The following is a 25237-nucleotide window of genomic DNA, read 5'->3' as shown; positions in this document are numbered from 1 at the left end:
GGATCTCAGCCCGGTGGCCTGCGGATGCCGTCACATGCCGGCACGCAGCTGTGCTGTGCGTAGGTAATCTACCTTCCGGCTTCCGTCAGCACGGCAGTTCCCCGGTGGGGTCGGTCTCCCAACGAGTGCCCTGGCTTCTGTGAGCTGCAGCCGGGGCAGGGAGAGCAGGCCGGCATGGGTCCCTGCTGCTGTCCTAGGGATGCTCCCAGCGCTGGCTGGGCAACGGAAAGATTCCCTTCCCCCCCCCCCCCCCCCCAGCCGCATCTGGGTGAGCGGTAAGCCTGCCAACGCTAGCGGCCTCCCGCCTCGTGACACCCACGGGGGGCTGGTGGTGACTGTTCTGAGCGGTGGCATATGCTGCTGGCTCGCACGCATCCCTCTGCGCTGTCAGCGTGTGGGCGCCGCAGAGCCGGGCTCCCTGATCTCGTTCACACGTCTTTAATTAAAGGCTGGGAGAAGAAGCAGGGTATGCATCGTCTCTGGGTAATTAGCCAGGGAACAGCCGCGCGACTCGGCTAGCTAGCGCCGGTCCCCCTTGCCGAACAGCCAGCAGTGGTGTGAATTTCCTCTGCAGCGTGGGCTCTCCATCGGTCCCGTTCCTCGCTCCCTTAGCCTGGCTCCTCCCGCAGTAATCAGAGGGGGTTTTGCTCTCCTTTCAGCCCCGTTAACGAGCTCTGGTTTCGTCGGGAAGCGGGTGCAGGTGGGGATGCAAGCGGAGCTGGTGGCTAGCGTGGCTTGTCTGCTGGCCCCGCTGTAGGACAGTGATTACATCTCCTGCAGGAGCTGGTGGTGCAAGGTCTGCAAACACCCCTCGGGTCCATGCGGACGTCTGGCTTATTACTGCTCCCTGCTCCTCAGAGCCCTGCCTCCAGCTCAGCGGTCTTAGCAACCTCCCGGGCCCCAGGTGCGCTTGGATCTTCCAACGTCCCAGCCAGGGGTCGGCGGCGGTGCAGCTGTGGGGAGCAGCGGCCCCCGAGTTCTCAGGCTCTGCTGCGGTGCTGGGGGCAGAATGGGGACAGCGTTGTGACCGCCGGGCAGGCGTCAGTGCGTTGCACCGTTTACAGTGCACGCTGGGGGATCACGATGGCGTTTGAACCGGCTGGGTCACGGGGACAGGGTGACAGTGCTGCTGCTGCACCGTGCCCTCCCCTGCTCCGGTGAGCCATCTGAGCACATGGTAAGCAGTCAGGCCCCTCTTCCAGCCCCTGTCTTCACTGCAGAGTTACCCTGGCTTGTTACCCTGGCTAGCCCTGCTCCCGCCCCCTTCCACCCACGGGGGGCTGCTTTCACTGCGGCTGGTCCTCCAACGCCTTCCCACACTTCTCCTCCACAATCCCCCCCCCCCCCCTGCCCTGTGTGTGAGACAGATGGACAAGTTCTCCCGCAACTCACAGAGCAGCTCAGCTTCCTGCAGCACAGAGAGCCAGCGCCCGTGGGGGACATGGGGGACGTGCAGTGACTCGGGTACATCGTGGCAGCTCGCCCCCAGCGCTGGGCTCACCTGTGTGTCACCCAGCTGAGTGAGTCACTTGTGTGATTGGCCAAGCGGGGCGGCTCAGGGGAACCCTGGCAAATCCCTTGTGGGCAGCAGAGAGAGGGCGGGTAAGGCCACAGCGCAGCGGTGCCATCGGGAGGGGGGGCGGCACGCCGGGATCTTGCAGCGCGTCCGTGCTGGTGGGGGTTAGCGGATCCCTGTCTCCACGATGGCTCTGAGGGTGGATCTCCCTTGGCGTCGTGTTTGCTGTGTCTTCCCCCTGGCTCGGAGATTGGGGGTCCCAAACGCCGGAGCAGGAGAATTCGCTGGCGGCTGGTTGCTGGCTGGCTCTGCTCCCTGGGAAGCCCGCAGCCTTTTCCCCAAAGCCAGGCGGCTTTGCTGTCCGTGTTTGTGACGGCCCAGCTGGCAGGCGTCATTCCGCTGCTTTGTAGGATGCCAAGGGCTGGCGTGAAGGGGAGGAAACGTGCCTGGTAAAATAGTCAGATGCTGCCGTGTGCGAAGGGTGGGCTGGGAAAAGGGAGTTCAGCCGGAGGTGGGGGCCAGGGGTGCGTTGGAGCATCAGCTGCTGGGGGCTGGGAGGAGGGGCCCCGCTGCAGGTGCCTCGAGTGTGCTGGACACAGGTGCTGGACGGGCTGGGTGTGAGGGGGAGGCCACAGGGCAAGAGTCCCCCTGGGCAGAGGCCTTGTTGGGTTAGCAGAACCAGCCAGGCCGGTCACTGCGCTGGGCCCCGTGCACTTCTGTTTGCAACCCCGGCACGACGGGCCCTGCCCGTGCAGACCTGGGCCCTGCCCTGACCATGGCGTACCTCTGCTCATTTCTGACGGCTGGCTGTGAGCCTGTGGGGGCCATGGCTGCCGGCCCGGCTGGCCGGATCCTGAGAAGACGGCGTGCCGGCCAAGTGGTTTTCTAGCAGAAGGGGGTTGGGGGGGGGGGGGGGGGGGGCATTTTAAAAAGGCAAACCGTTAATCCGTTCCCTTCCTAGGCCGAGGGTGTGTGTCCAGAGTGCTCTGTGCTGCTTACAGATGGCTCAGCTGGGCGTGCACATGCTGTGTCTGTCTATCATTTACGTCTCAGCGTACAGAATCTATAGATAAGCCCCATACTGAGCTGGTGTGACGCTTCCTTTAGTATTGGCTGCTTTACTCGCCGGTGTTGAAGCCAGGAGTGGGTGCTGCAGGGCGTTCCTGTCTGAGCCCTGGGGACGCCTCTCCACCCTCCTGTCTCCTGGCCACTCTGCAGCTCTTCAGAGAGGTGTTGGTTGTAGACGTGTGTACAGAATCATTTTCCCGGTCTTGTTTGTCTGTCTTGTGTCCCTCTGTCTGGAAGGCCAGATCGATGCCCTGTGCAGCCCGTCTCAGACTTGCTGGTCGGGGAACTCCAAGCTGTGAAATCGTGACCTCCTGCTCCGCCAGAAAGCTGCGCTGGGGGATTTCGGAAGGGTGCGTCGGGCTCCGGGGTGGTGCAATGACCCAGTGCCCCAGATGGGCCGGCACCCGGCTGCCTGAGCTGGGGGGACGTTCTGACCCGGATCCCGACCTGGCTGCACGGCCCATGCTGTATCCCTGCCGCAGACCCGCCAAGAGCCCTTGCTCTGAAGCATTCTGCGGCCAGCCGGAGTAGCCCGCCGGATGATGGGGGCTCTGAGCTGGCAGAGGGACTGAGAGCCGGCAAAGCTGGAGGGACTTCCAGGGGCCCTGGCATAGAAGGCAGCAGGGCCTTCCGTCGGTGACTGAGTTTCTGTGCTGGCTTAAAGAGAATGAACCAGCCTGCTGCAGGCCTCCCAAGCCCCTCTTCCCATGGCTGTGGAAACCGGAGCTCGGGGCCCTGCGTCTCCCCAGCGGTCAGCGACAGGCACCTAAGGCAGAGCGGGGAAGCTTGTGAGCGCCTCGGCTCTGGCGTAGGAATCAGAGGATTGCAGACATGCCGGCGGCCAGAGGAACGCCAACGCTTATGCTACTGAATCAGGGTCATTAGGTTTCAGAGTCAACGGCTGCGGCGCGTGCCTGTCCGAGGCGTATCCCGGCTGTGAGCCTGTTGGCGCGAACGAAGTGTGACTGTGGCCCGTCGTTCCGGTGGGCCTGGCTGCTGACTCAGGCACGTGGCGTGGTTCCGAGTCCTGGGGGGAAAGTCCAGTTCTGGTCCTATCTGACCCCTGCTAAAAACTGGCCACCAGCCCAGGAGCTTCCCCTCACGGAGCATGAGTCAGGCTGGGACGCAAGGGAACTACAGAGCCCCACCGGGCGGTGACCATCTGTGCACTAATCTGGCTGCAGCCCTCCCACGCCAGCCAGCCCCTCCACCTGTGCCCTCGCTGTGCATGTCTGAAAGAGAAGCTTTCTTTAAGAGAGGCGATTAAAGAGTGTGTGCGATCTGTCTGAGCAGGACGCATACCGCTGCCTAGCTGAGCGCACGCAGGATTTCAGCTAAAACGTTAGACCAGATGTGCGGCTGGCAGAGGCCAGAAACGATCCTCTGCTTGTGTTCAGGTGACGGTTAATCCTGCCTTCACCGGGAGACAACGGGGGAGGCTAAACGACCAACCATTAACGTGAGCAATCAGCCAGCTGAATCGTTTTAAAGCCTTGAGCCTGGCTTTTAATTAGGTGCTGGCAGCTGATTGCAGGGCGCGGGAGACAATGACACCTCCGCGACCTTGGTGCTGGTTTGAGGCCACCGGCGCCTCTTGCACAGAAGGTGATTTTCAGACAGACGTGCGGCTGGTGCCCACGTGCTGCGGTGGAAGGTGGCGGGTTCCCTGCGCTGGGGGCGGCAGGTGCCGGCCAGCCGCCAGTGCAAGCTCCGTGTGTGAGATGGGGGAAGGGGTACGCCGAGGCAGTGGCGATCCTGCTGATGCAGTAGTGGAAGGAGTTGGAGGTGCTGGGAGGGCTGACCAGGGAGCTGGACAGCTGAGCGGGGCGGTCAGGAGCCAACAGACTCACTCCGATCCCGCTTAGGGTGTTGCAAGCTATTTACATGGGGGGGATTCAGAGAAGAGCACCGCAGATGGCCTGCGGGCGGGCGGGGTTCAGAGGAGAGCGACATCCCGCTGGCGAGGCTGAGCTGCGGCCCGGAGGGGCAGGAGCCGGCGGCCCCGGGGATAGGGAGGAAGGGCCGTCGCCGGGGTCAGTGGGGTGAAAGTAAGAAAAGAAAAACCCCGCCCGGCTGCATGCACCTTGTGGCGGCGGGGGTGTAAGTGCAGAGTGAGCACAGCGCTAGGAAACATCCTGGCCAGGCTCCGGGGGCTGGCTGGAGAGCAGGGCGTCCCGACGGGTCTGACCTGTGCGGTGAGAGGGACGGGCCTCTTCGTTAAAACTGCTGCGGGGAGGGCGGGCGACGAGCGAGCGTGAACTGCCACGGTGGAGCCTGCCTTTAGCACAGCGTTTGTGGCGGGGCTCGGACCTGTGGCCTGCAGAGCGGAGGCTCTGTCCCAGCCAAGCCAGCCAGTGCCTGGTGGCTTTCCGGGTCTGAATGATCCCACTCCTCCGGTCTGGGGGGCGTGGGTGTGGGGTGCTGCTCGTGAGTCCCTGGCAAGCTCAGCGTCCCCTTGCCAGCCGTCCCTGCCATGGCTGGGCACCCCCCTTGAGGGCTAGCATGATGAGCATGATGTGCTGATTGGAGGCCTGTTGACCTGTGTCTGACATTTCAAGCGAGCGGCAGGGGACAGGCCCCCATCGCTGGGGAGCTGGCTGGGATCCCCTCCGAGTAGCCCTGGATTTGGAGCGGGTTCCTCTGTCCCGTGGAGTATCTCTGCACATCCAATTGCTTCGCCGCTGGGGAGAACGGCAAGGATTTGCCCAAGTCCCCTGGGCTCGTGGAGGGGGTTGGGTGCTGAATATTGCCGGGGGGGGGACCGTGCTCCAGGAGCCAGCAGGGAGGATCTGTCTGGAACGTGGCTCCCTCTCGCTGCCCCGAACACCCGGGTGTGCTCGTCCCTGCACTTGGGGGGGCCTGTGCTCCCCGCCCAGCTCCCTTGCCAGCTGTGCACCCCTGGCCCCACCGACCTGCCGGTCCTGCAGCAAACAGGCCTGACCAGAGGTGCCGGAGAAAGGGCCGGGGCCTGGGACGGGGCGGACTTCGTGGTGTCACACATGGCAGGGCAGGGCAGCCCGGTCCGCTGTGCCTGACAAGGCCCGTCCACCCCTGCTCTGCGTTGCTCACGGGCCGGCCTGTGCGCACGCTCCACCGGCCCCGGAGGTAGCGGCAGTTGCTAATCAGGGTGCAGTGGGGAGAGGCAGGGTGCAGGGGGGGCTGACTCCTCACGGCTTGTTACTTGGTCCCTGGCATCTGTGTGGGGTGAGCCAGCGAGGGACGTGTCCGTGGCTTGTGCTGCGGCCCCCCGTGCGGGGCGGATGTGCGCCGGGACCATCGGCTCTCCCTGCGCGGCTGCCCATGGCGCTGACTCTGTCTCTGCCCGCCTGGCTTGGGCTGAGGCCGGGGGCCTGCTGGTGGACGTCCCCGTTGCTTCCGGGGGGTGGCAGCCCCTGGATCAGCTGGCGTGTTCAGACGGACAGAGGCTGGGCCTCAAGCCTTCCCCCGGTTGAAAGAGCTTGAAAAGCCTGTTTGAAGGCATGACTTGGCTCCCTGGTGCCCCAAATAGCCCCCCCCTTTCCTTGCTACCCCTGCAGCCCCGGGTCTCTCCCCGCCCCCAGCTCTCCCTAGCGTAGGCTTGGCTCAGAATGGAGAGGGCCAAAGCGGAGTCTCGGGCATGGCAGGGAGCCCCGTGCCCGGCTGCGTACGGACGCGCCGGCCGGAGATGATGCTGTGAGAGCTAATTGGCAGCCATGAGGCCTGTTACCGGTGGCTAGCGTCAGCTTTTCTGAAGAGCCGGGGTCTGGGCGCGTGTAAATCCTGCCGGCGCGACGCAGGCGCTCCCGGGGCAGCCTCTCCGTAGAGCCGCTGGGCTCGGCGATGGAGTGGGCTGGCTGCCTGGCAGCCCTGGAGAGGCGAGGGCCCGGGGCCAGGCACAGAGCTCTCCCGTCGGCAGAACAAACTCGCCTCCACGAGCGGCGTAAGCTGTGTTGCCGGGAGAAGCTCTCCGACCGACAGGGCTGTGCACACCAACGCTGGTGTCGGCAACGCACAAAAGTCACACCCCTGCGCGGCGTAAGTTGCTGACCGAGGCTGTCGTGTAGACGCAGCCTTAGACCCTCACTCCCTGGAGCCGTCCTGTTCCCCAGCAGAGTCTCCTGGAGACGCGACTGCCTGGTGACCATTTCCAATGCGTTGCCCAGCCGGGCTGGGCAGGGACGTGCTGTGCACCAAAGAAGTGTAGCGACGAGCCGTCTCGCCAGCCATTAACCGTCCTGAGTGGTGGGCGAGGGCTGTCCCTCTTGGCTCGTGCCTCTCAGCCCCATTTTCTGCCATTAAGCCGAGGCTAGTTTCAAAAGACCCAAGCAATGTGCTGAGACACCCCCTTTTGTGGAGAGAGGCTCCCCCGGCCGGCTGCAGCACACTGCCGTTCCCGAGAGTCAGCCTGAACCGCCCCATGCTCGGTTCCAGCTCATCACACCTGGAGACCCCGAAATAACTTCCCTTGCAAGGGGCCAGTGGGTCTTCTCCAGCAGCAGCACCTCCTGCGTGTGTGAAGTAAGGAGCCCCTCTCCTCGCCCGGCTGTGGCCTCACACCGCGCTGCCACGGGTGATCCGGCTCTGCACCGCCGGGCTTGGAACAAAGGGGGCAGGAATTGTTGATTCTCCAGGGGACTGACGTCCCTGACTTGGTTTGAAAAAAGCCACGTTGGGTGTTCAATGGGGGATAATTAGTAGCTGCCGGTTGGAAATTAAATCCAGTGCGTAATAATCTATTACTCGCTGTAACCCGGGGGTATTTTTTTTTTCTTTTAAAGCATTAATTTTTATCAGTCATTTTGCGTTTGAGGAGGAGATGAAATAGCAGGGTGCGGCTCATTGTTCAGCCACAGAGCCGGGCGGGTGGCTTCCTTCGTTCACCAGCAGGGAGTCGGTAGCACGTCAAGGGCAGATCTGTCGAAGGTGCAGAGCGCACGGTGGCGAGCGCTACCCATGCCTGGCCTTCAGTAGTCTGAGGAATGCCGGGTTGTGGAAGCGGGGCAAAGAGGCAGCTCCAGTCACTCCGAAAGGACCCTGCTGTGACTCTGACTCGAGCAGCAGACCTGAGTCCCCGTGTAGACGGCGCTAGGTCGACGGAAGAATTCCTCGCCTCCCGGGCGGTGGGTTACCTGTGCCGACGGGAGAACCCCTCCCGGTCTCCGCTCTAGCGTTTAACACGTAGACCAGCCCCGAGAGTCTCTCACCTTCCGGGCGGGCAGGGGCGAGTTGGGGGACGCTAACAGCTCTCTCCGCCATGGCTTTGTGCAGCTGCTTTTCAAGCTGCCTGCGTGAGGGCAGCGCAGCAGGTGACAGGGCGGCAGGAGAGTCCTTGCCCGTGCGGCTTTGTCAGGGGTTTGCGCGATGCTACGGTGCTGCAGCTTCGTGTCCAGTTCACGGCTCCGGTGCTTTACGCTGTGGGCGGTTCAGGCGTCTGACGGGAGCGTCAATGGAATCCAGGTGCCAGTCCCGGCGGGGCGAGCTGAGTCCTTGGGAACAGACACTCACAGCTGAGGTCCTGCGTGCTCTGGGAGAAGGTTACGGAGCCCCTGGCGTTCCCATAGCTGTCAGGTTATCGGTGAACCGTCTGGCGTCACCCGGCAGCTGTTCTCCCATCGCGGCTGCTGTCTTGTTCCGATCCCTGCCCTCCGGCAGAGACGGGGTGTCGTGCCCTGGGCACTCCACGCTGGTCGGCAGGGATCCGGGGGCATGGGGCAGGGAGCATGGCAGTGAGCCCCGCCCCACAGCTCCAGCACGAACTCAGGGCAGTGAACGCCCCAGAGGTGTTTATTCCTCTGGTCCAGCTGTGACCCGCGCTGTCCTGGGCGTGTCCCACAGAGCTACCACCCAGCCCCAGGTCGTCCTGCCGCTGACTACTGGCTCCTACCCACGGTTCAAATGCAAACCTAGCCGAAAGGGCTGTTCTGCCGGGTTGTTCCTGGGGGGATCGGCCGTGGCGACCCGAAAAGGGGAAGGAACCGCCAGCAGCCTCTTGGTACGGCTCTGTGTCTGAGCAGATCGCAGACCGGCACTTGGCGCTTCGGTCTCCAAGCTGCTGCCCCTGGAACCGGAGAGGCTAATGTGAGGCCCGCCACGCCCGCGGACAGATTGCAGAGCGCGCTGATCCCTGCAAATCACTAAATCCAGTTAGCCCCTCGAATGAAAGGAGCCTTTTTCTTGTGAAGCTGCAGAAAGCCACCTGCTTGCAGGACGGTGCTGCTGGGAGGTGGCGGACAGGACCTGCTCCTTTGAGTGAAGCAGAGAACGGAGGGCGTGGGGCTGGGCAGACCCCTGGGCGATCTTGCTAACAGAGGAGGCTGGACAGGTCTCCGGGGGACTCGGGGCAATGGGACATGGCATCGGGTCGGGCAGGTCCCTGTGGCGCTCTGGACTCTGTGAGTTTAGCGCTGTCTGTCCTTTGGAGATCCACAGCACCGGACGGTGGCACTGCCCAGGCCAATGGGTGACCCCTGAGGGCCGCACAGGAGTTCCCGGGGCTGCCGAGGGACACCACGTCTGCACTGCACGTGGCCTGTCAGGTTCCTGCATCCAGGCACTCCCTGCTTTGCTGAGCTGCCTCCGTGGGCAGCGCGGGCTCTGGAGGCCTTGTTGCTGTAGGCGGGGTGCTGCTCTAACCAGCTCCTCCAGGGCAGGGGTCACCTGCAGCGTTTCTCTCTGTGTCCGGTAAAACCACCCCCGGGGCGCGGGTCGGAAGCAGGTTTTATTCCGGCTGGGAAGCAGCGGTTTTGTTGCAGCTGTTGTGAAATGTCTGGCTGGCCGGAGCCTACGGAACCAACGCTGCGGTGAGGGGCAGAGCCGCAGCCCGCGTGTGAATCCTCCCGGTGGTTAATTACGGGCCTGTCCTCGGGCAAAGCCATGTGCAGCGGGTCACGCCCTGGTCACCAGCTGGGCTCCTGCCGGCAGACAGATCGGGGCAGCTCCCCGTTTCTCGCCTGGCTGACGGGCAGTGAGTTTGGTCTAAACCCCGGGTGGTGGGGGGACGTTCCCACGGCGTTGGGGTGCTGGGCTGTGCTGGCGGCGTGGCTTCTCTGCAGGCGAGTGGTGTTCCCTTTAAACCTCTCGGTGGGGGCTGCTGGCTTTGGCTTGTCTCTGAATTCTCTGCAGGCCAGCGGTGACCCCAAGTTCCCCACCCTCAGGGCTATAAACCAGGTGGGCAAGTCTCAGGGCAGATGCTCGTGAATGCTGGGCCACATCTCCGTCAGGAATCCCAGCCGCACCGGTGCTAATAATCCTCGCCCTGGCGGTACAGTCTCAGCAGAGAGGCTGAAAACTGACCGGGCCATGAAGACCAATGTCCGTCTCGCATCTAAAGTGTGTGGGGGGGAAGGTGGGATGTCCTGGTCAGACCTGAGGTTCGTTGGCTGGGGACGGGGTGAAGGAAGCCTGTGCCAGCCCTGTGGATAAATACAGGCTTCCTGCAGTGTGGGGCTGTCAGGCCTTTCGCCCCCAAAGATCCCAGAAGGGATGAGGTCCCTGTAGATGGCCAGGGATGCCTGCGGTAACACCCGCTGTGGGCTGGTGGGGGGGCATGCCCTGAGCACAGCCGGGGTTAGGCAGATACCCCCGTGCAGTAACATGCAAGAGGAGGGGTGTCTGCCCCCATCTCCTATCTGGTTAGAGGCAGGCTGCTCCGGGACTGGGGCCGTTGGTCTGTCCCGGTTTAGCGTCTCGTCGTCCGGTGGTGTCCGTGGTGCACAGACAGCTACTGGCTGCCTGGCTGCTGTCGCAGGCTCTCCTCTCCAGCGCTCGCGTTCTCAGCTGTGCTGCTAATTTGTTGCTGACGTACTTTGTTAATATGTTAAACAAACAGACGGCTCGATGTGGGCTCAGTCAACAGGAAAGCCCGTCTCCCTCGTCCCCCCAACACCTTCCCGGGGCCGTCTCTTCCTGCATGGTTTGATTCTGTGGCAAAGAAGCGCTCGTGTCTGACACGCTCCACATCCAGCCGAGGGAGCAGCTAGCAGAGGTGTCCCTGGGAAAGCTGTGCTCGCTGCTCTCAGGGGATGTGGGAGCTGCCCCACCGTCCTTGGAGCTAGGGGTCCTGGTTCCCCCTGCGGGCCGTGGGACGTTGGCCTGGCGGCTATCCCCTGGTGAGGCGGATGATTGTGGGCTGGCGCTAAGTCTGCAAAGATCTGCTGCAGGTGTGGGTACCGAGTCCCTTGCCGGCCTGCGGGCGGCTCTGTGGTACGGAGGGGCAGCTCTTCAGGCTTGTTTCAGTCCACCAGGAACGGTGCAGCTAAACGCACACCTCTAAACAGCAGCGCCTGCCGGTCTGCAGTGCCCCAGAGCCGGGGGAGAGCTGGGGGGCATGCAGCCCCCATCCTGTCCCACCCACCAACGGGCCTACCTCCCCTCTGCTCCCAGAAGGCCATTGGCAACCTCTCTTGTGACTGCCGGTAGGTGCTGGCTGCATTTACCCGTCCCCTGAGCCGGACAGATCCCTCCCAGCGCAGTGTGTGTCGGCCGGCGGCGGGGCACCAGGCTGTCACGCTTTTCAGCCCTTACTCTCCTGGGCTGCTCAAAGATGCCACAGCCAGATTCCCAGGGATTCTCTGCCCACCACCCCACAGCGCCACTGCCTAGAGGTCCCTCCCAAGGGTTCCCAAATGAGCGGCCGCCCCTGGGCGCCCAGGGCACTGAGCCGCGTTCGCCAGGAGTCAGCCAGGCAGCGTTCCTCAGGGCTACACTGCCGTGTCCGAGCCTGCAGCAAACCCAGGCCAGGCCAGGCCTGGGCAATACCCAGCGTCCCTCCAAGGTCTCTCATCCAGCTGCTGTCGGAAGAGATGGGGATGGCTCGGAGGGGTGGGGGGGACTCTTCCAAGAGCCTGCAGGCCTGGCCCTTTAGCTGAGCTGTGTTGCTGCAGAGCTGGGTGGCTAACCAAGGTCATTAAAGGTCGCGCGGTCCTTCTGGCAAGAGTCAGGGTGTTAATGTGGCCATCCTGGCTGGGCTCCAACTACCAGATGCTCCGCTTCCTCCTCCCTTTTCAGCTGGAGGCTGGAGCCTTCACAGCATTTCGGGGCATGCAGCTGTTTTGCTGTGCACGCCCCTCGCACCCCAGAGGTGGCTGCATTTCAGTGACTCCTGGTTGTCGTTTTACCCAGGATCTCTCTGGCTGAAAGGCACTAGGGAAGGGTAAGGTATGAGTGGGGGGAAGGAAGGGGATCCCCAGGAGGGGATAGAAAGACGGGGGCCGGGGGTGTTCTGGCAGCTCTCGCAGCGAGCTGGGTGCTCTTTGCACGGATGGAGGCGCCGGCTGCCCCATGCTGTGGGAAGGTGAGCAGCGTAGAGGGAGCTGGGAGGAGGAGATGCTCCAGATCTCTGCAGCTGTAATATACGTGGTGAATACGACATATGCGTTTTGAGAGTGAGCTGCTCTGCTGACCGCTATCTGCCCAGGGCTAGCCCCTGCCTGCCGGCCTGAGAGGTGATTGCATTAGCCGTTTGCTTCCTCCTCTGCTCTTCTTTAATGTCATCACAGTGACCAGCCGGTGGATCAGATGAAATCTGGCTGCGGCGCTGCTGAGAGGCATGGCGGAGCATGCCAGGGAGGGGCCGGGCGGGCTGGCAGGGAGATTCCGTCCCCTGGTGGGAGCTGCGCGAGGCAGGCCACCGCATGGCCAGCTGTTGTGATGTATGTAGCAGAGGCTGCTTTCGGAGCAGCAGATCCCTGGAAGGGGGCAGGGTGTGTGTGTGTGTGTGTGTGCGTGCGCGCCTCCCCGTCACTCCCTGGGCAGGCTGGGCAGGGTGGTGGTCTCTGCCCCGCCAGGGAAGTGCAGGCACAGACATGGTGAGCACCGCGGGCCCTGCAAAGCGCGCACCCGTGCAGTTAGCGCTACGCGTGCGAGTGGCCCCGTTGGCCTCCCTGGGCATGTGCTGCAGGTGACGCGTGCGCTGGAGCGCGTCGCCGGGTCTGGCAGGTCGCCTAGCCAGTGCGTAAGAAAAGCAGGCGTGGAACCCGCTCCTCTGCTGTACGCAGAGATGCCCTCCCGTGATGCTCCCCGCGGGTGCTGTGACGGAGGACCAGCAGTCAGGCTAGATTAGGAGAGGCGCCCTCGTGGCCTGGGAGGTTTTTTCTTTTCTTTTTCTTCTCTTTTCTCCCGCTTTCAAGTCTTCCCTTCCGAGGGGCTGGTAACGAACGGCGGCCAGGCCCCAAATCACATTCCGCGCTGAGCCTGTCAGGAAGATGGATCGCCGCTCTGCACGTCTAACCACGTTTTCTGGGCTTGATTAGATTGTTTCCCATGTGGCCCGGGGATGTAGCTCTCCACTCGTGGCTGGGATGGGCACGTGCTGACAGCAGATTGCTTTGCAGAACGTCCCTTGCATGCAGGTTACCATGGCAGACGCTCGTGCAGGGGCCAGAGTCTCTTTAAACAGCCGAAGGTCCTTTCTGATGGTACAAGATTAAGGCCCCGGGTGCTTCCAGTAGGTCCGTGCAGATGGGCCCTGGGGCACAGGCTCTGAGGGTGTGGATCTGCTGGCAGGGGAGGGGCCGTACGAAGTGCATGGTCCAGTGGCCTGATACTCAGGGTTCTAGTCCCTGCTCTGCCTCTTGTCTGCTGTACATCCTTGGGCAAGCCCCTCTGCTCTGTGCCTCGGTTTCCCCCTCCCACCCTTTGTTTCAGTTGTGAGCTCTTTGGAGTCGGGATTGCCTCTGACTATGTGTGTGTGCAGGGTCCAGCGCGGCGGGGCCCAGAGCTTAGCTGCTGGGCGCGGTGGTTGCACTAACAATTTATTTATTTTCTAGCATTGGGTTCCGAGCCAGGAAGCTTTCCCCGTTCTCCAAGATTCATCCATCTCCTCCGACATTTCCCAGCCTCCGTTCTTTCCCCTGAGTAGATTTATTTTTTCCTTGGGAGGTTTAAAATAAATCTTTTAAAGTGGAACAAAAAATGCTTTATTTAGAATCAGTCTGAAATCCCAGACCAGGCCTGCGAGTCTAAAGCACCTTCTGACAGATTTCAGTGGGGACAGGATCAAGTCCAATAGACAGCAAAGCCCTTGACCTCCTGCAGGACCTGGGGTGGGTTTCTGGGATGTGCTGTGTTTTGGGCCCCTCTCACTAGCGTATGGGCTAGTTCCAGTGCCCTGGTCCTGTCCCAACTCTGGGAAACTATAGTCTGCCTCCATAAATTGTGTTTTGGTTTTGTGTGAGGTTCTCCCTCACTTCCTGTCCTAAATTGGCCTGCAGCAGGACTGTACGCTCTTACTCAGCTGCCCCAGGCCACCCCAGAGGTGGCTGCATTTCAGTGACGGGTGAGATGATTCCTCTGTCCACCTCATTCCTACAGGGTGGGCTGGTTGTGGAGCTCTCGGAAACCCTCTGCGGAAAGTCACTACGGCAGCGGGGCGGACGATTCCCCCGCTGCGCTGCCTTCGAGAGCAGCACTGAGCAGCGACGCCTGTGGAGAGGATGTCTCGCTAAGCAGTTAACAGAGATCAGCAGGCAGTGAACGCCCGAGGGGGACAGAATAATGGACGGAGAGAGCGGAGGGGCGGCGTATTTAGGCGGCTCGGGTGGGCACTCAAGGGGCGGGGAGCTCTCGCCCGCGGCGCGTTTCAGTAAAGGCCAGCACCCGCCAAGGGGGGGTGGAAGAGGCAGAAGGCGGCTCAGCTATGGGCCGTGTCTTGCAGCCTCACCGAGGCTGCCTGTGCCCTGGCGTAGGCCACCCGGGGTTCTGTGCTGGGCAGCGAGCTGGGCCAAGGGGGGTGGTGGGGGGGGGGGAGACAGCGGCAGCTGCGTTTACACTGGGAGCTGGTGATACATGGCGTCCAGGGGCAGCGCGGAGCCGTATTGTCTGGTCAATGGCCCTAAATGAGACGGCAGCTGTGCCCGGGCTGCTGCTTTCGGGGGGTCTCCTCCCCGAGCCCCCGCGCCCGGGCCCGGGCCAGCAGCATCCTCTGCTTGCCTCTTCCCTTCACAGACCGACCTGGCGTTGCCATGGTAACTGCCAGATGTGTGCGCGCAGGGCTTCTGGCTCTGGGAAGATGCTCCTTGTAAACAGCGTTTTAACCCGCCTCCCTTGGCTGGGTGCCGTCAGTCAGGGCCTGGCGGGGGGCCGGGAGGCGTCCGCTCTTCCGCAGGCAGCCCAGTGAGATTGCCGTGGGGCTAGCGGGGTCCGGCACGTGAGGTCACCTGGCTGGCCCGGCCTGGCTTCGTTACCAGTAACGATGATTAAGGCCAGGAGAGCACCCGCAGCGCGGCCGGCGCTGGGTGGGGGCGGGTGTGGGGCAGGGCAGGGCTGTTAGTCCTTGGTCACCGGTGGGGAGCCGGGGCTAGAATCTGCTCAGGGTTTCCCTTCTCCCCAGAATCTGCTCAGGGTTTCCCTTCTCCCCAGCTGTGAATTCCAGGCCCTGAGGGCTTTATAAGACCGAGGTCCTGTCTTCTCCTCCCACGTAGCTGGGAGATCTGGGGCATGTGGCCAGCGCCCCAGCGCAGACGCTCGGACGTCCCTTTCGGCGGTCGGGGACGGACGGGTCTTGCCGGGCCAGCAGCGCCGTCGTTTCCAGGAGACCCTGGGGAAACATCACAAATGAGCAAGGAGCCTGGCTCGTGGAGCAGCCCGGGGAGCCGACCTGCCTGGCCCAGCTGCGAGTGGGGGAGAGATCCAGTGAGGTGCCCAGGGTCACGCAGGCCATCGGGAGCAGAGCAGGGCTTGAACCCAGCTGTGCTGAGTCCCAGCCCCGGGTCTCGGCCACAAAACTCTCCTTCCAGCTCCAGAGCCGTCCCGGGCCAGGGAGGAGGGGACACGCAGGACTTGGCTATGCTGGGAAAGTTTGGACCCATACTTGGCTGCTGGGGCTAGGGGCAGTGGAAGGTGAGCCTGGCGTTTAGAGCAGGGTTGGATATCCTCTCCCGACTCCAGCACCCCCTGCCGGTGCATGTCAGCCCCAGCCAAAGGGTGAAGGTGTAAAGGAACGGCCTCATAATTCAAACCACCGTGGCTCAGTTTGCGTTGGCCCTGCGCCTTTGTGCTGCGGCTTCCCCAGCTCCTGTGCCGTGGCCCGTTCCAGGGCTGGGATGACGATCCCTTTAATTGAAAGCCTTAGCGGCATTAGCGAGTAAATCTTATGTAAATCTTACGAAATCTGCCATAATTTCGGTAATTGGATTGAGTCCCAGTATTTTATTTTCTCTGCCGTTTAGCTGGGGGAAAGTCCCACCCACTGCCAGGCGCCGTTTGGGTTCTGTGCACAGCCAGGCTCCATTTAGCATTTGGCTAGCGCTGCCCTGCCAAACCCAGTGGCCTCGGGGGAGTGGGGAGACCTCTGCACAGCCAGGGTGAGAGCCAGCCATGAAGGAGAACAAAGCCCTGCCTCGAAACCAGCTGCAGTTCTGTCCCTGGCTTGTAAGCCGCTGTTGCTGTGCGCAGTCCTGTTCCAACAGCATGGGCCCTTTGGGAGGGTGGTCCAAGAGTTCATTACTCACGTGGATTTCTACTCCGGCTTGCTGGTGGGTTGATCCCCTTTTAATTGCCGCTCGTGTTCCTGGGGAAGGCGGTGAGGGACAGTAGTGATTCCTGTAGTTTGTAAAGCACGTTGTGCTGCTTCGGGATCACCTTTGAATGCAAAAGCTGCTCCCACTCTACCTGCTTTTTTTCAGCATTCGATCTGTCAGAACATACTCAGCAATGGTGACTCCATTTAGCATGTATGAACTCATAAACTTTATCTTAAATTGGTCCAATAAAAGCTATTACCCCATCTACTCTGTCTCTCTAAACTTTATTGCTCATATAGAACGTCTCTTTCCCTTTATTTTATTGTATAATTCTAAATCCACATCCAGCGAGATGATTTTCCAGGTATAAATTACATCCCCATAACTATCGATTTTAATCTCTTCTAAACCTTCTTTTTCACTGGTCTTTTACCCACATTTTAATCCACAAAGCATGAAGGAGTTTATTGTGTCAGGCTACATTCCTGCTGCAAAATTCCTCATCTATTTGTCCAGAATTCTTATCTGCCCCGTTTCCCTTGACTTTAGCCCAAAATGTCAGACCGCACGTCTCCATTCTTAAATCGATTGGCGTTTCTCAAGTAGCTACCTGTGTTACACACAGTGTAATGAATGCACACGCAGTCAGAAGAAATGCACCACATGCAATTCACTGGGCTTGATCTTGAATTGACTCAAACTTTTAAAGCTCTGATCTGGATGCAGAATTAAAGGCTTGACACTCATAATCTATGACTGATCTTATTAACGCTCTATACAGCATCATCGGTACTTTCTTATCTGCTCCCCAGTTAATCCTAGCAATACTTTTAAATAGATTAATCCTACGCTTACATTTGTTTGTAATGCTTTTCTGTACGGCTCTTCTACGTAAGTTTATTATCAAAGAGTATGCCGAGAAATGTAAAGCGGTTAATTACGTGCACCTGTTCACCACAGAGAGCGAAATGACGCTCGTCTTCAATCTTCCACTGATGCTCAGTCCCATTCTTTAGCGATTTGAAAATTTAAACCCCCAAACAACTCCCCTTTTCCCCCCCTCTCTTTCGTTCTCACTGGGTCTCTTCCTGCTTTTTTGTGGTGCCCAGCTGCTCCCCTCCCCTCTTAATCAGCCCCACTGGGAGCACGTGTTCTGGCAGTGAGGAAGTGAACCTGCTTTAATTACAGGGGCCAGCCACCCTGTGATGGCCATGCACCCATTGCAGTTGCTTAATTGCTCTGGCAGAACCAAATCCCTCACTGTTGCTTCCATTTATTCTGTCTCCCTGCCTGCTCGAGGAGTCTCTTAATTCTTCATTGTCAATTTCAGCTGCATTCTGGTCTCTGCTGTAAAACAGACACAGCTGTTAGAAACATAAGAGTTCCTGTACTGGAACAGCCATGGTCTGATCGCTCCAGCCTCCTTCCTCCCTGCCAGCACAGCCCGATGGTCCATCTACTTACAATCACTCTCCAAGAGTAGCCAATTTCTGATGCTTCAGAGGAAGGCATAAACCACGCCCTCCAGTCCAGCTAATTGTGCAGTACAGCACTGTGCGGGAGATTGCTTCCTGCGCTTGCCTGCTGATCATCTTCACCCTGTAGCACGAGGAGTGAGAGCTCTTAAAATGTATACCCTAGTTAGTGTGTTGCGGATGCTGATCTTATTAATATAAATAGCTAAACCTACTTGCCTCAATAATATCCTGCAGCAGAGAGTTCCACAGGCTAATCACATATTTTGTACAGCTGTGTTTTTTGTACAGCTGTGTGTATTTTGTACGGCTGTGTTTGCGGGGGCAGGACCTGTCGCCGGAACCGAATGAGGCCAGGCCAGGGAAGAAATCTGCCACAGGGAACTGTCCTGCCCTAGTGGGGCCGAGGCCGGCCTACATGTGACGCCCCCGGTAGGCAGGGAGAGTGTGGCTTGTACGAGGCTCTGGCTTGTGCCGGAGTGAGAGCGGCTAGTGGCCACGGGGGATGGCGGTGGTGTCGTCGCTCCGGCTGAGCAGCGGCTCCCCTTGCGGGATCCGGGACAGGGCCCGTTTCACCCTCTGCGCACGTGGGCCGGTTTGCTGTCATTCCACGGGGCATGGCCCTCCTGCTCTGTGGTTCCCATGCTGCTGCTCCTGGCCTCCAGGAAAGCTGTCTGTGAAGACGGCTGGGTGTGTGCTGGGACCCCCGCCCTCGTGGGGTGTAACAGACATTTCCCCACCCTGCTCAGTCACTCCCCCATAGCCTCGTCCTGGAGCTAGAAACCCCACGTCTAGCATCTCTCTGAAGTGCTCTGATTGCACGGGAGAGCCCTGGCGCCGGGTTGCCAGGGGCTCCGTCTCTCCTCGGAGAGTGGACACGTTGTGTGTCCACGTGGCACTTTTGTGATGTTTTGGACCACGAGCGGGATGGCCCAAGGCTGCACGCCTCCCGGCACCGGAGCGCAGTGGATTGCTGGATACCTGTGCGAAACATCTCCCCGGCCAGCCCCGGGGAGCGGCTGTCTTGGCTGCGTCGCCCCGTGTCGAGCTGGAATTGGCGACGGTGCAGAGGGAGGTACCAGGGAGGAGGCAGGGCTACGTTCCGATGCGCCGAGTATTTCTCCGCACCAGGGAGGAGCCTTCGCTCCTTTCCTGCCTTGGCCGTGGGCCGGGGGGCGGAGGTGGCAGGTCGAAGGAGGCGCTTTTCTCAGCTGTCCGCGGCGCCCCGGGGGATTTCAGCCGTGCATCGGGGAGATGAATGTGCGTGTCCAGCCAGGACAGCGCCGGGGGGTGCAGGCAGGGCCTGGGGGGGTTTAGCAGATGTGACACCACACGGCTCTGCCTGCCAGCTCCGGAGAGATGCTGGCGCTGCTCGTGGGCCGGGAATGGTTTGGTAACGGCTGGAGGCGAGCGTCCAGTTGAGGCGGATGCGAATAGCCGGATCATTTCCCTGGCGGGGGCAGCGTCACACCTGCTGAGATAAGTCACGGACGGGGCAGGATTTGCACCGCTGGCCTGGAGGGAGCAGGAGCGTGAGTCACACCTGAGCCCCAGCGTCCCACATGCCACGGTCGCTCTGCTCCAGGATCCGGGTCTGAGGTGGCGAATGGGAAAGGTGAACAAACAGGGCATCTGGTGGACTCAACCCTAGCAAAGGCCTGATCGGGCGGGAGGGCGGGGGCCTCCTGCATTGTCTCTGCTCTGCACGTCTCGTGTATCTGAGGTAGGACACGGGCAGGTGAAATGATTTAAATCCGCGCCTGCAGGCACCGGGAAGAACACCCCACCCCTCACCGGGTGCACCTCGCACCCTGGGGCCGGGGCCTCAGAGAATTCTTCACCTTGCTCCGAAGTGTCAGGTAGCCGCCGGCCGGGGAGGCAGGGCACCAGCCGAGGCTGGGCTCGGGGTCCTGGCTCCGGACTCGCGCTGTCCCTGGGGCAGAGAGGGTGTGCATGGTGCAGGTGCAGAGGGGGCGGGAGGGAGATGCCCGGGTCATGCCCGTGCACTGCAGTGTCTGCTGGTGAGGCCCTGGGCTCAGTGACGGGTGGGTGCCCAGGCCTCGGGGCCGCTAGAGAGGCCAGCAGTCTGGTGGGGGCAGGGATTCGAAGGGGAGCATACGAGGTCACATCCGGAGGGCTGGAGTCGGGCAGCTGGAGAGCGCCGTTCTCTTTGTCCTGTTCTGGCCTGTGCTGCTTTCCCGGCACGTGGGCCCAACTTCCGCAAGTGGGGCGTAAACTGATTCAGGTCCCAAGTGTCATGAGACTGGCCCCCAAAGTCATGGGATTTTAAAAAGCATGAAGTTTTGGGTTCTCCTTCCATCTGAGTCTTGAGCAGTTAAAGGATCATGTTTGCTGGCTTCCTCAACAACCACGAGGGCCAGAAACTTAATTTTGTTGTTGTTGTTGTTTAATTAAAGCTGAAATTCTGTCAAAATGACATGACTCCAGGAGCTGGGGCTGTAAGAAAAAAACCAGCATATATCACGAGACTCATGCTGCAATCCCAAGAGCTGGCAATGCTGTGTGTCACCCCAGAGGTGGCTGCATTTCAGGGGCGGATGACGTTAGAGGTTCTTGGCTGTGTGTGGCAGGGAAGGTGCTTTGATCTCCTCTCCGGAGACGTAAGGGGCTGCGATACACGTCCACAGGGTGTTTCCTTCTTGGAGACTGCTGTCTAGTTGAAGAGGGGAAAATACAGACTCTGTCTCCCTCACGCTCCCTGGGTCTGGTCTCTCTTGTAAGATACGGGAGATGCCGCTCTACGTCCACAAAGTTGAACCAGCCAGGAACTGCCTGGCAGCTGCAGAGCTTGGTGCATCTGGGTGGGGATATTCCCTTTATGTCCAGCACGGTGGCCAGGGCTCGACTATTAGCACCTGAGCTGTGGTGCTTCTCCCCTGGTGCGTTGCTAGTTTGAATCCAGTCCAGGCTGGTGGCACACGGCGGATGAACTGGGCATCTCGGCCCAGCTCCTGGTGGCAAAGTGCCCCCGTCCCGAAATCCACCACCACAGCTGGCCAGAACCGGCCCCTTTGCTGGGAGTCTCTGAACGGGCCGTGGGGTGAAGGAGCCCCCGTCCCATCGCAGGGTGGGATCGGCGTTTCCCCTGCTGCATGCTGGGCTGCCACGTTCTCCGGTTTGGCAGGGGCCCCCGGCTGTCGGCCGTGACGTTAAATTAGTCTGAAACGGCCTTTACAAAGAAAGGGACAAAGTGGCATTTATCAGACCTTGGGTGAGTGTCCCTGTGTGTCTCTCATTTAACGCTTTCTTTCTCTCTCCCCCAGAGCTCCTAGGGTCAGCCAAGAAAGTCAATGTCAACTTCCAGGACACGGATGGGTAAGTCGGTACAACCTGCATGCCCTGCCCAGCCGGGTGTGTTCATGGGGCGGGTCTTTGCCCCCCGCAGTGGGGCTAGCAGAGGGGTGGCTCCAAGCTCCATGATGAAACCATGAATTGCTCTATTGGGTCCATTGGCTCCTGGCTTTCCCCCTACTTCCCTTTTTTCCCCCGCAAAGCCCAGCTCTGAGACGTCTCTGAGCTCGGGAGAGGGCAGAGACTCCACCCGGGTCGGCAGCGTCTGCTCACCCCTGGCAAGGATCTACAGCAAGTGACGAACTGAAGAGCGCATGCCATGTTCCCGCTCTCCTGTATCCAGCTCCTGTTATCGGCTGGGGCCGTGGCGATTGCTGCTGCCCTCGGTGCTGTTCTCCTGCGTGTCAGCCCGAGGATGCTGGGATGCCAGAGCGACCCGGGGAGCATCATTTGTCTGCGTAGCCACGGCCGCGGCAAGCGCCTGCCTGCGTTCCAGCAGGCAGAGGGTTCACTCAGGGCTGAGCGGTGGCCAAGTGAAGTAAGGTGCCCGGCCCGCGGGATCCCAGGGCAGGTCTGGCAGCTCCCGGCTGGGTTGTAGCGGTGGAGGCTGCTGAGAAGGGAGCGCTCTGCCCCCGCGAGGCATGGACCGTCCTGGCCTCATCCTGCGCCTTGTCTCCCCAGGTTCTCGGCCCTGCACCACGCCGCCCTCAATGGCAACACGGAGCTCATCTCGCTGCTGCTGGAGGCCCAGGCCGCCGTGGACATCAAGGACAATAAAGGCAGGTGCCGGGGGCGGGCGGGGACCCCAGCGAGGCCCGTGACCGGCCGGCATCCTGGTGACAGCAGCGGTACCCGGGCCAGGCTCGTCCAGCCGCTCCCAGCAGGGGCCACGGGCTCAGTGCCCTGCAGACGCCAGCCCCAGAGCAGGCAGCCGATGGGCTGGAGAGACCCCAGCCCTGGGGCGGGGAGCTCGGGGCTCATCCGGCGCCAGCACCCTCCATCCCCGGTGCGCGGGCAGGCCTGAGCCTTGGCTGTGAGCAGCTCCCAGGCTCCCCCCGGAGTTAGGCACCCCCCCAGCCCTAGGCACTGCCTAGAATCTGTCTCCCCGCCCTGCCCCCTGGAGAGTAAGGGGTGGGCGTGGGGGGGCCTGTGGGCTCCCTTCTGCTAGTGCAGGGGGGCTGCCCCTGGCGTTTCACCTGGCACGTGCCCCCATGCGGCCCCTGTCCCCAGGCGCACCCCTCGCCGTGTGGGGCCGCGCAGGATCCGGTCTAGAGCCAGGCTGGGCGTGGGGGGCGGCGGCGACAGGCTGTGATGGGAAAAGCAGCTCCCGGGGCTGGGGAGGCAAGATCCTGCTGGCTGCTCCCCGCCTCCCTGCTGTGTCAGCCCCCCCAGTTGTCACTTGAACTCAGAGGAGCCGGGAGGTCGGCCCCGGCTCACCGGGGGCAGGGCAGTTCGTGTCCTCCCCGAAGGCAGCCCTTGCTCAGCCGGCCCGGCCCTGCCCTTCCCGCCCGCAGGCATGCGGCCCTTGCACTACGCCGCCTGGCAAGGCAAGACGGAGCCCATGAAAACGGTGCTGAAAGCCGGCTCGGCCGTCAACGTCCCGTCGGACGAGGGGCAGATCCCCCTGCACCTGGCGGCGCAGCACGGGCACTATGACGTGGTAAGAGGGCAGGCGGCACCGTGTCCGCAGCCGGGGCGCTGCCTCCCGCTCGTGACCTGGCGCTGGGCCGGCGTGCAGACAGCGGCTCCGCAGCGGGGTCTGGGGAGAAGGGGGAACATCCTGTGAGGGTCCCGGCCCTGGGGTCTGGCCGAGGCCATGTGCTGAGCTGCGCGGCCCGGCCCGGAGCCAGCTTGGCGCGGGCGAGCGCTGGCCAGAGGGGCAGGCAGGCTGCACTGCTCAGCCGCGCCCAGGCTGCTGGGATCTCCCTGCGGCTGTGGGGCGGGCGGGAGCCCGGTGTGTCCTTCCCCACTATGCCCCCGCCAGCGGGGAGGGGCCTGACGGGGGGCTTGGCATAACAGCCGGGCCCTCACCACTGGAGGCCTGGCCCCGTGTGCAGCTGTCGGTCACCCAGCTGTGAGTCTGGTCAGTTTCCTTCTAGCCCTGGCAGGACGTTTCTCCTTATCACACACTCCCACTTTGGCTGGCGTAACTGGCGTCTTGAGAAGACTGGGGTAGCGGGGGGCTGCGGGTCGGGAGTGAGGGGCACCGGCAGAGCCAGTCCCAGCTGGCAGCCTGGGATGGTGCCATGCCATGCCCGGCTGGTTCCGGTTCCGGTTCCGTGTGCTGCGCCGGGCCCGGCCGGCCCGTGGGGAGGCCGTGGCGCTGAGCTCCGCTCTCTGTCTCCGCCCCGCAGTCCGAGATGCTGCTCCAGCACCAGTCCAATCCGTGCATCGTGGACAATTCCGGCAAGACGCCCCTGGACTTGGCGTGTGAGTTTGGCCGGGTCGGGGTAAGTGTCCGAACGCCTGAGCCCCCCGACGCTGCGGAACCCGCTGCAGAGCCCCCCTCCCTGGGCAGCTTTGCCCTGCCCTGCCGCAGCTGGTCCTGATCCCACTCCACTCCTGGGATCCTGCTCTCACTTCCAGCAGGGGCAATCTGGATTAACTCCAGCTGCTGGCCCAATTCACACTGGGGTGGCCGAGGGTGGGGCCGCTGGGAAAACACCCCCTTGTGTCCCTGCAGCCGACACGAAGTGCCCAGGGCGGGTGGTGCAGGGAGCCGGGGGCTCTGGGGAGCAGGCTCTGGGGAGGTGAGTGGCTCCAAGGCAGGGTGGAGCTCAGAGCGCCGCAGGGGGCCTGCGTGACCTGCTGGGCCGGGAGGGCGGGCTGGCTACGGGCCGTGGAGCTGCTCCCCCTGCTCGGGGCAGCGTTCGGTGGGTGCATGGGCTGGGCTGCCTGGTAAACAAACAGGTTTTACAGCCGTCCTGCCCCGCGGCTCCTGGCTGGAGCAGAGCCTTCCCCGTCTCGCTGAGAACCCGCCTCTGATCAGCGAGGCGGGCCGTGGGCTGCCGTGTAAGCGGCTCCCTGCTGCCCTGCCCTGCCTCCCGTCCGGGAGGGGCCCAGCCCAGGGGATCTGTCTAAAGGCGTCTCCGTACCCCAGGGTCCAGGGATGGGTCCAGTACCAGGGCGGGCGGCCCAGCCCGTGCTCTCTGCAGGCTGTAGCTGGGCCGCGTCCCGCCCACGGGCTGAGATCTGCGCAGTGCTTCATTTGGGCCAGGCCCAGGGCCCAAGCATAATTGTTTCGGGCCCAGCACAAATGTGTAACAGGGGCCCCCTCGCACACGCATCCCACAGCCCCTTGTCCCAGACGTACAATCTCAAGAGCCACGAACAATTCTTTTCCCCGTGCTAATGGGGGTTGCAGCCTGGGCCCGGCCCGGGTAAAATGTACCCCCCCCAGTGGGGGCCCCGACCAGGGCAGAGCCCGGCACCCCCGGGCTCCCTCGTGAACGTAGCCCCGGCACCTCTCTCGCTGCGAGCGACGCCCGGGGTGCGCGTCTCCAGCGGCCGACCTGCCCCTGCAGCTCTGTCCCTTCTGCCTCGCCTGCCCCAGGTGGTCCAGCTGCTCCTGAGCAGTAACATGTGCACGGCCTTGCTGGAGCCCAAGCCGGGCGACGTGGCCGACCCCAACGGCACCAGCCCCCTGCACCTGGCAGCCAAGAACGGGCACATCGACATCATCCGGTGAGCGGGGGGGGCGAGACGCCGTGTCAGCCGCTGGCGGGGGAGGGAGGGAGGGAGATGCCCCCTTGGAAGCTGGGGACTCCAGTTTCCTGCCCCAGATGGTCCCTGGCCGAGGGGGCGTCAGCGCTCGGCTGTGTGCACCCAAACGTGCGGGGTGGGGCTGACGGGGCTCCGTGCGGCCGCATGGGGCAGGCATCCCCGTGGGTCGTTAATTCCCCACGCGTCCAGCCTCCGGATGCTTCGTTATTTATTGCGAGGCAGGGGCTGGCGTTTCCGTCCCCGTTAGGGCAGCAACCCCGGCCTGAGGCTTCAGTGATGTCTGAGTCCCGAGTGTGAAACACCCCCCATGGGGTGGGAGCCCCTCCGCAGCCGTTTCCCTGTTCACTCGGAGCCTGAGCTGGGCCTGCCGGCCCTGGGTGATGGCCTGAGCGCCCTTGCTGGGGGTCGCAGGGGGAGGAGAGCGCCTGGCCCCGGGGCTGGGCACGTGAGGGGTGCAGTGGGCCCACAGGCTTCTCCTGGAGCTGATGCCGCCTGCCCCCCGGGTTTCCTGCCCACGCAGGCTCTCAGGCCGCCGACAGGATTTTCTCCTTTGCTGAAAACAAGACATTTTCTTTGACTTCTTTTTGGTTTTCATCCAAAACCTGGAGCTGGAAACACACTGGCCTGCGCCTGCCAAGCCCGGACACGAGTTTTCATTTTTTTATTGAAACCTGAAAACGTTTGACGGGTGAAGATTCCCCCCC

General features: G+C 62.1%; 1 protein-coding gene across 1 annotated transcript in view; it reads left to right on the top strand.

Moving 5' to 3' along the window:
* Nucleotides 1–25237, top strand: part of CASKIN1 (CASK interacting protein 1) — a 117172-nt gene that overhangs the window by 56997 nt on the left and 34938 nt on the right. The window contains exons 2-6 of the mRNA XM_067534230.1: nucleotides 20783–20834; nucleotides 21492–21589; nucleotides 22325–22470; nucleotides 23165–23260; nucleotides 24364–24494. Coding sequence (XP_067390331.1) covers nucleotides 20783–20834; nucleotides 21492–21589; nucleotides 22325–22470; nucleotides 23165–23260; nucleotides 24364–24494 — 523 coding nt within the window. The remainder of the gene's footprint in view (nucleotides 1–20782; nucleotides 20835–21491; nucleotides 21590–22324; nucleotides 22471–23164; nucleotides 23261–24363; nucleotides 24495–25237) is intronic.

This window comes from Emydura macquarii, unplaced genomic scaffold (genome assembly GCF_026122565.2).
Source record: "Emydura macquarii macquarii isolate MOO-44397 ecotype Brisbane River unplaced genomic scaffold, CSIRO-AGI_Emac_v2 contig_3390, whole genome shotgun sequence".
NCBI lineage: Eukaryota > Metazoa > Chordata > Testudines > Chelidae > Emydura > Emydura macquarii.
This window is presented reverse-complemented; position numbering and strand designations above follow the sequence as displayed.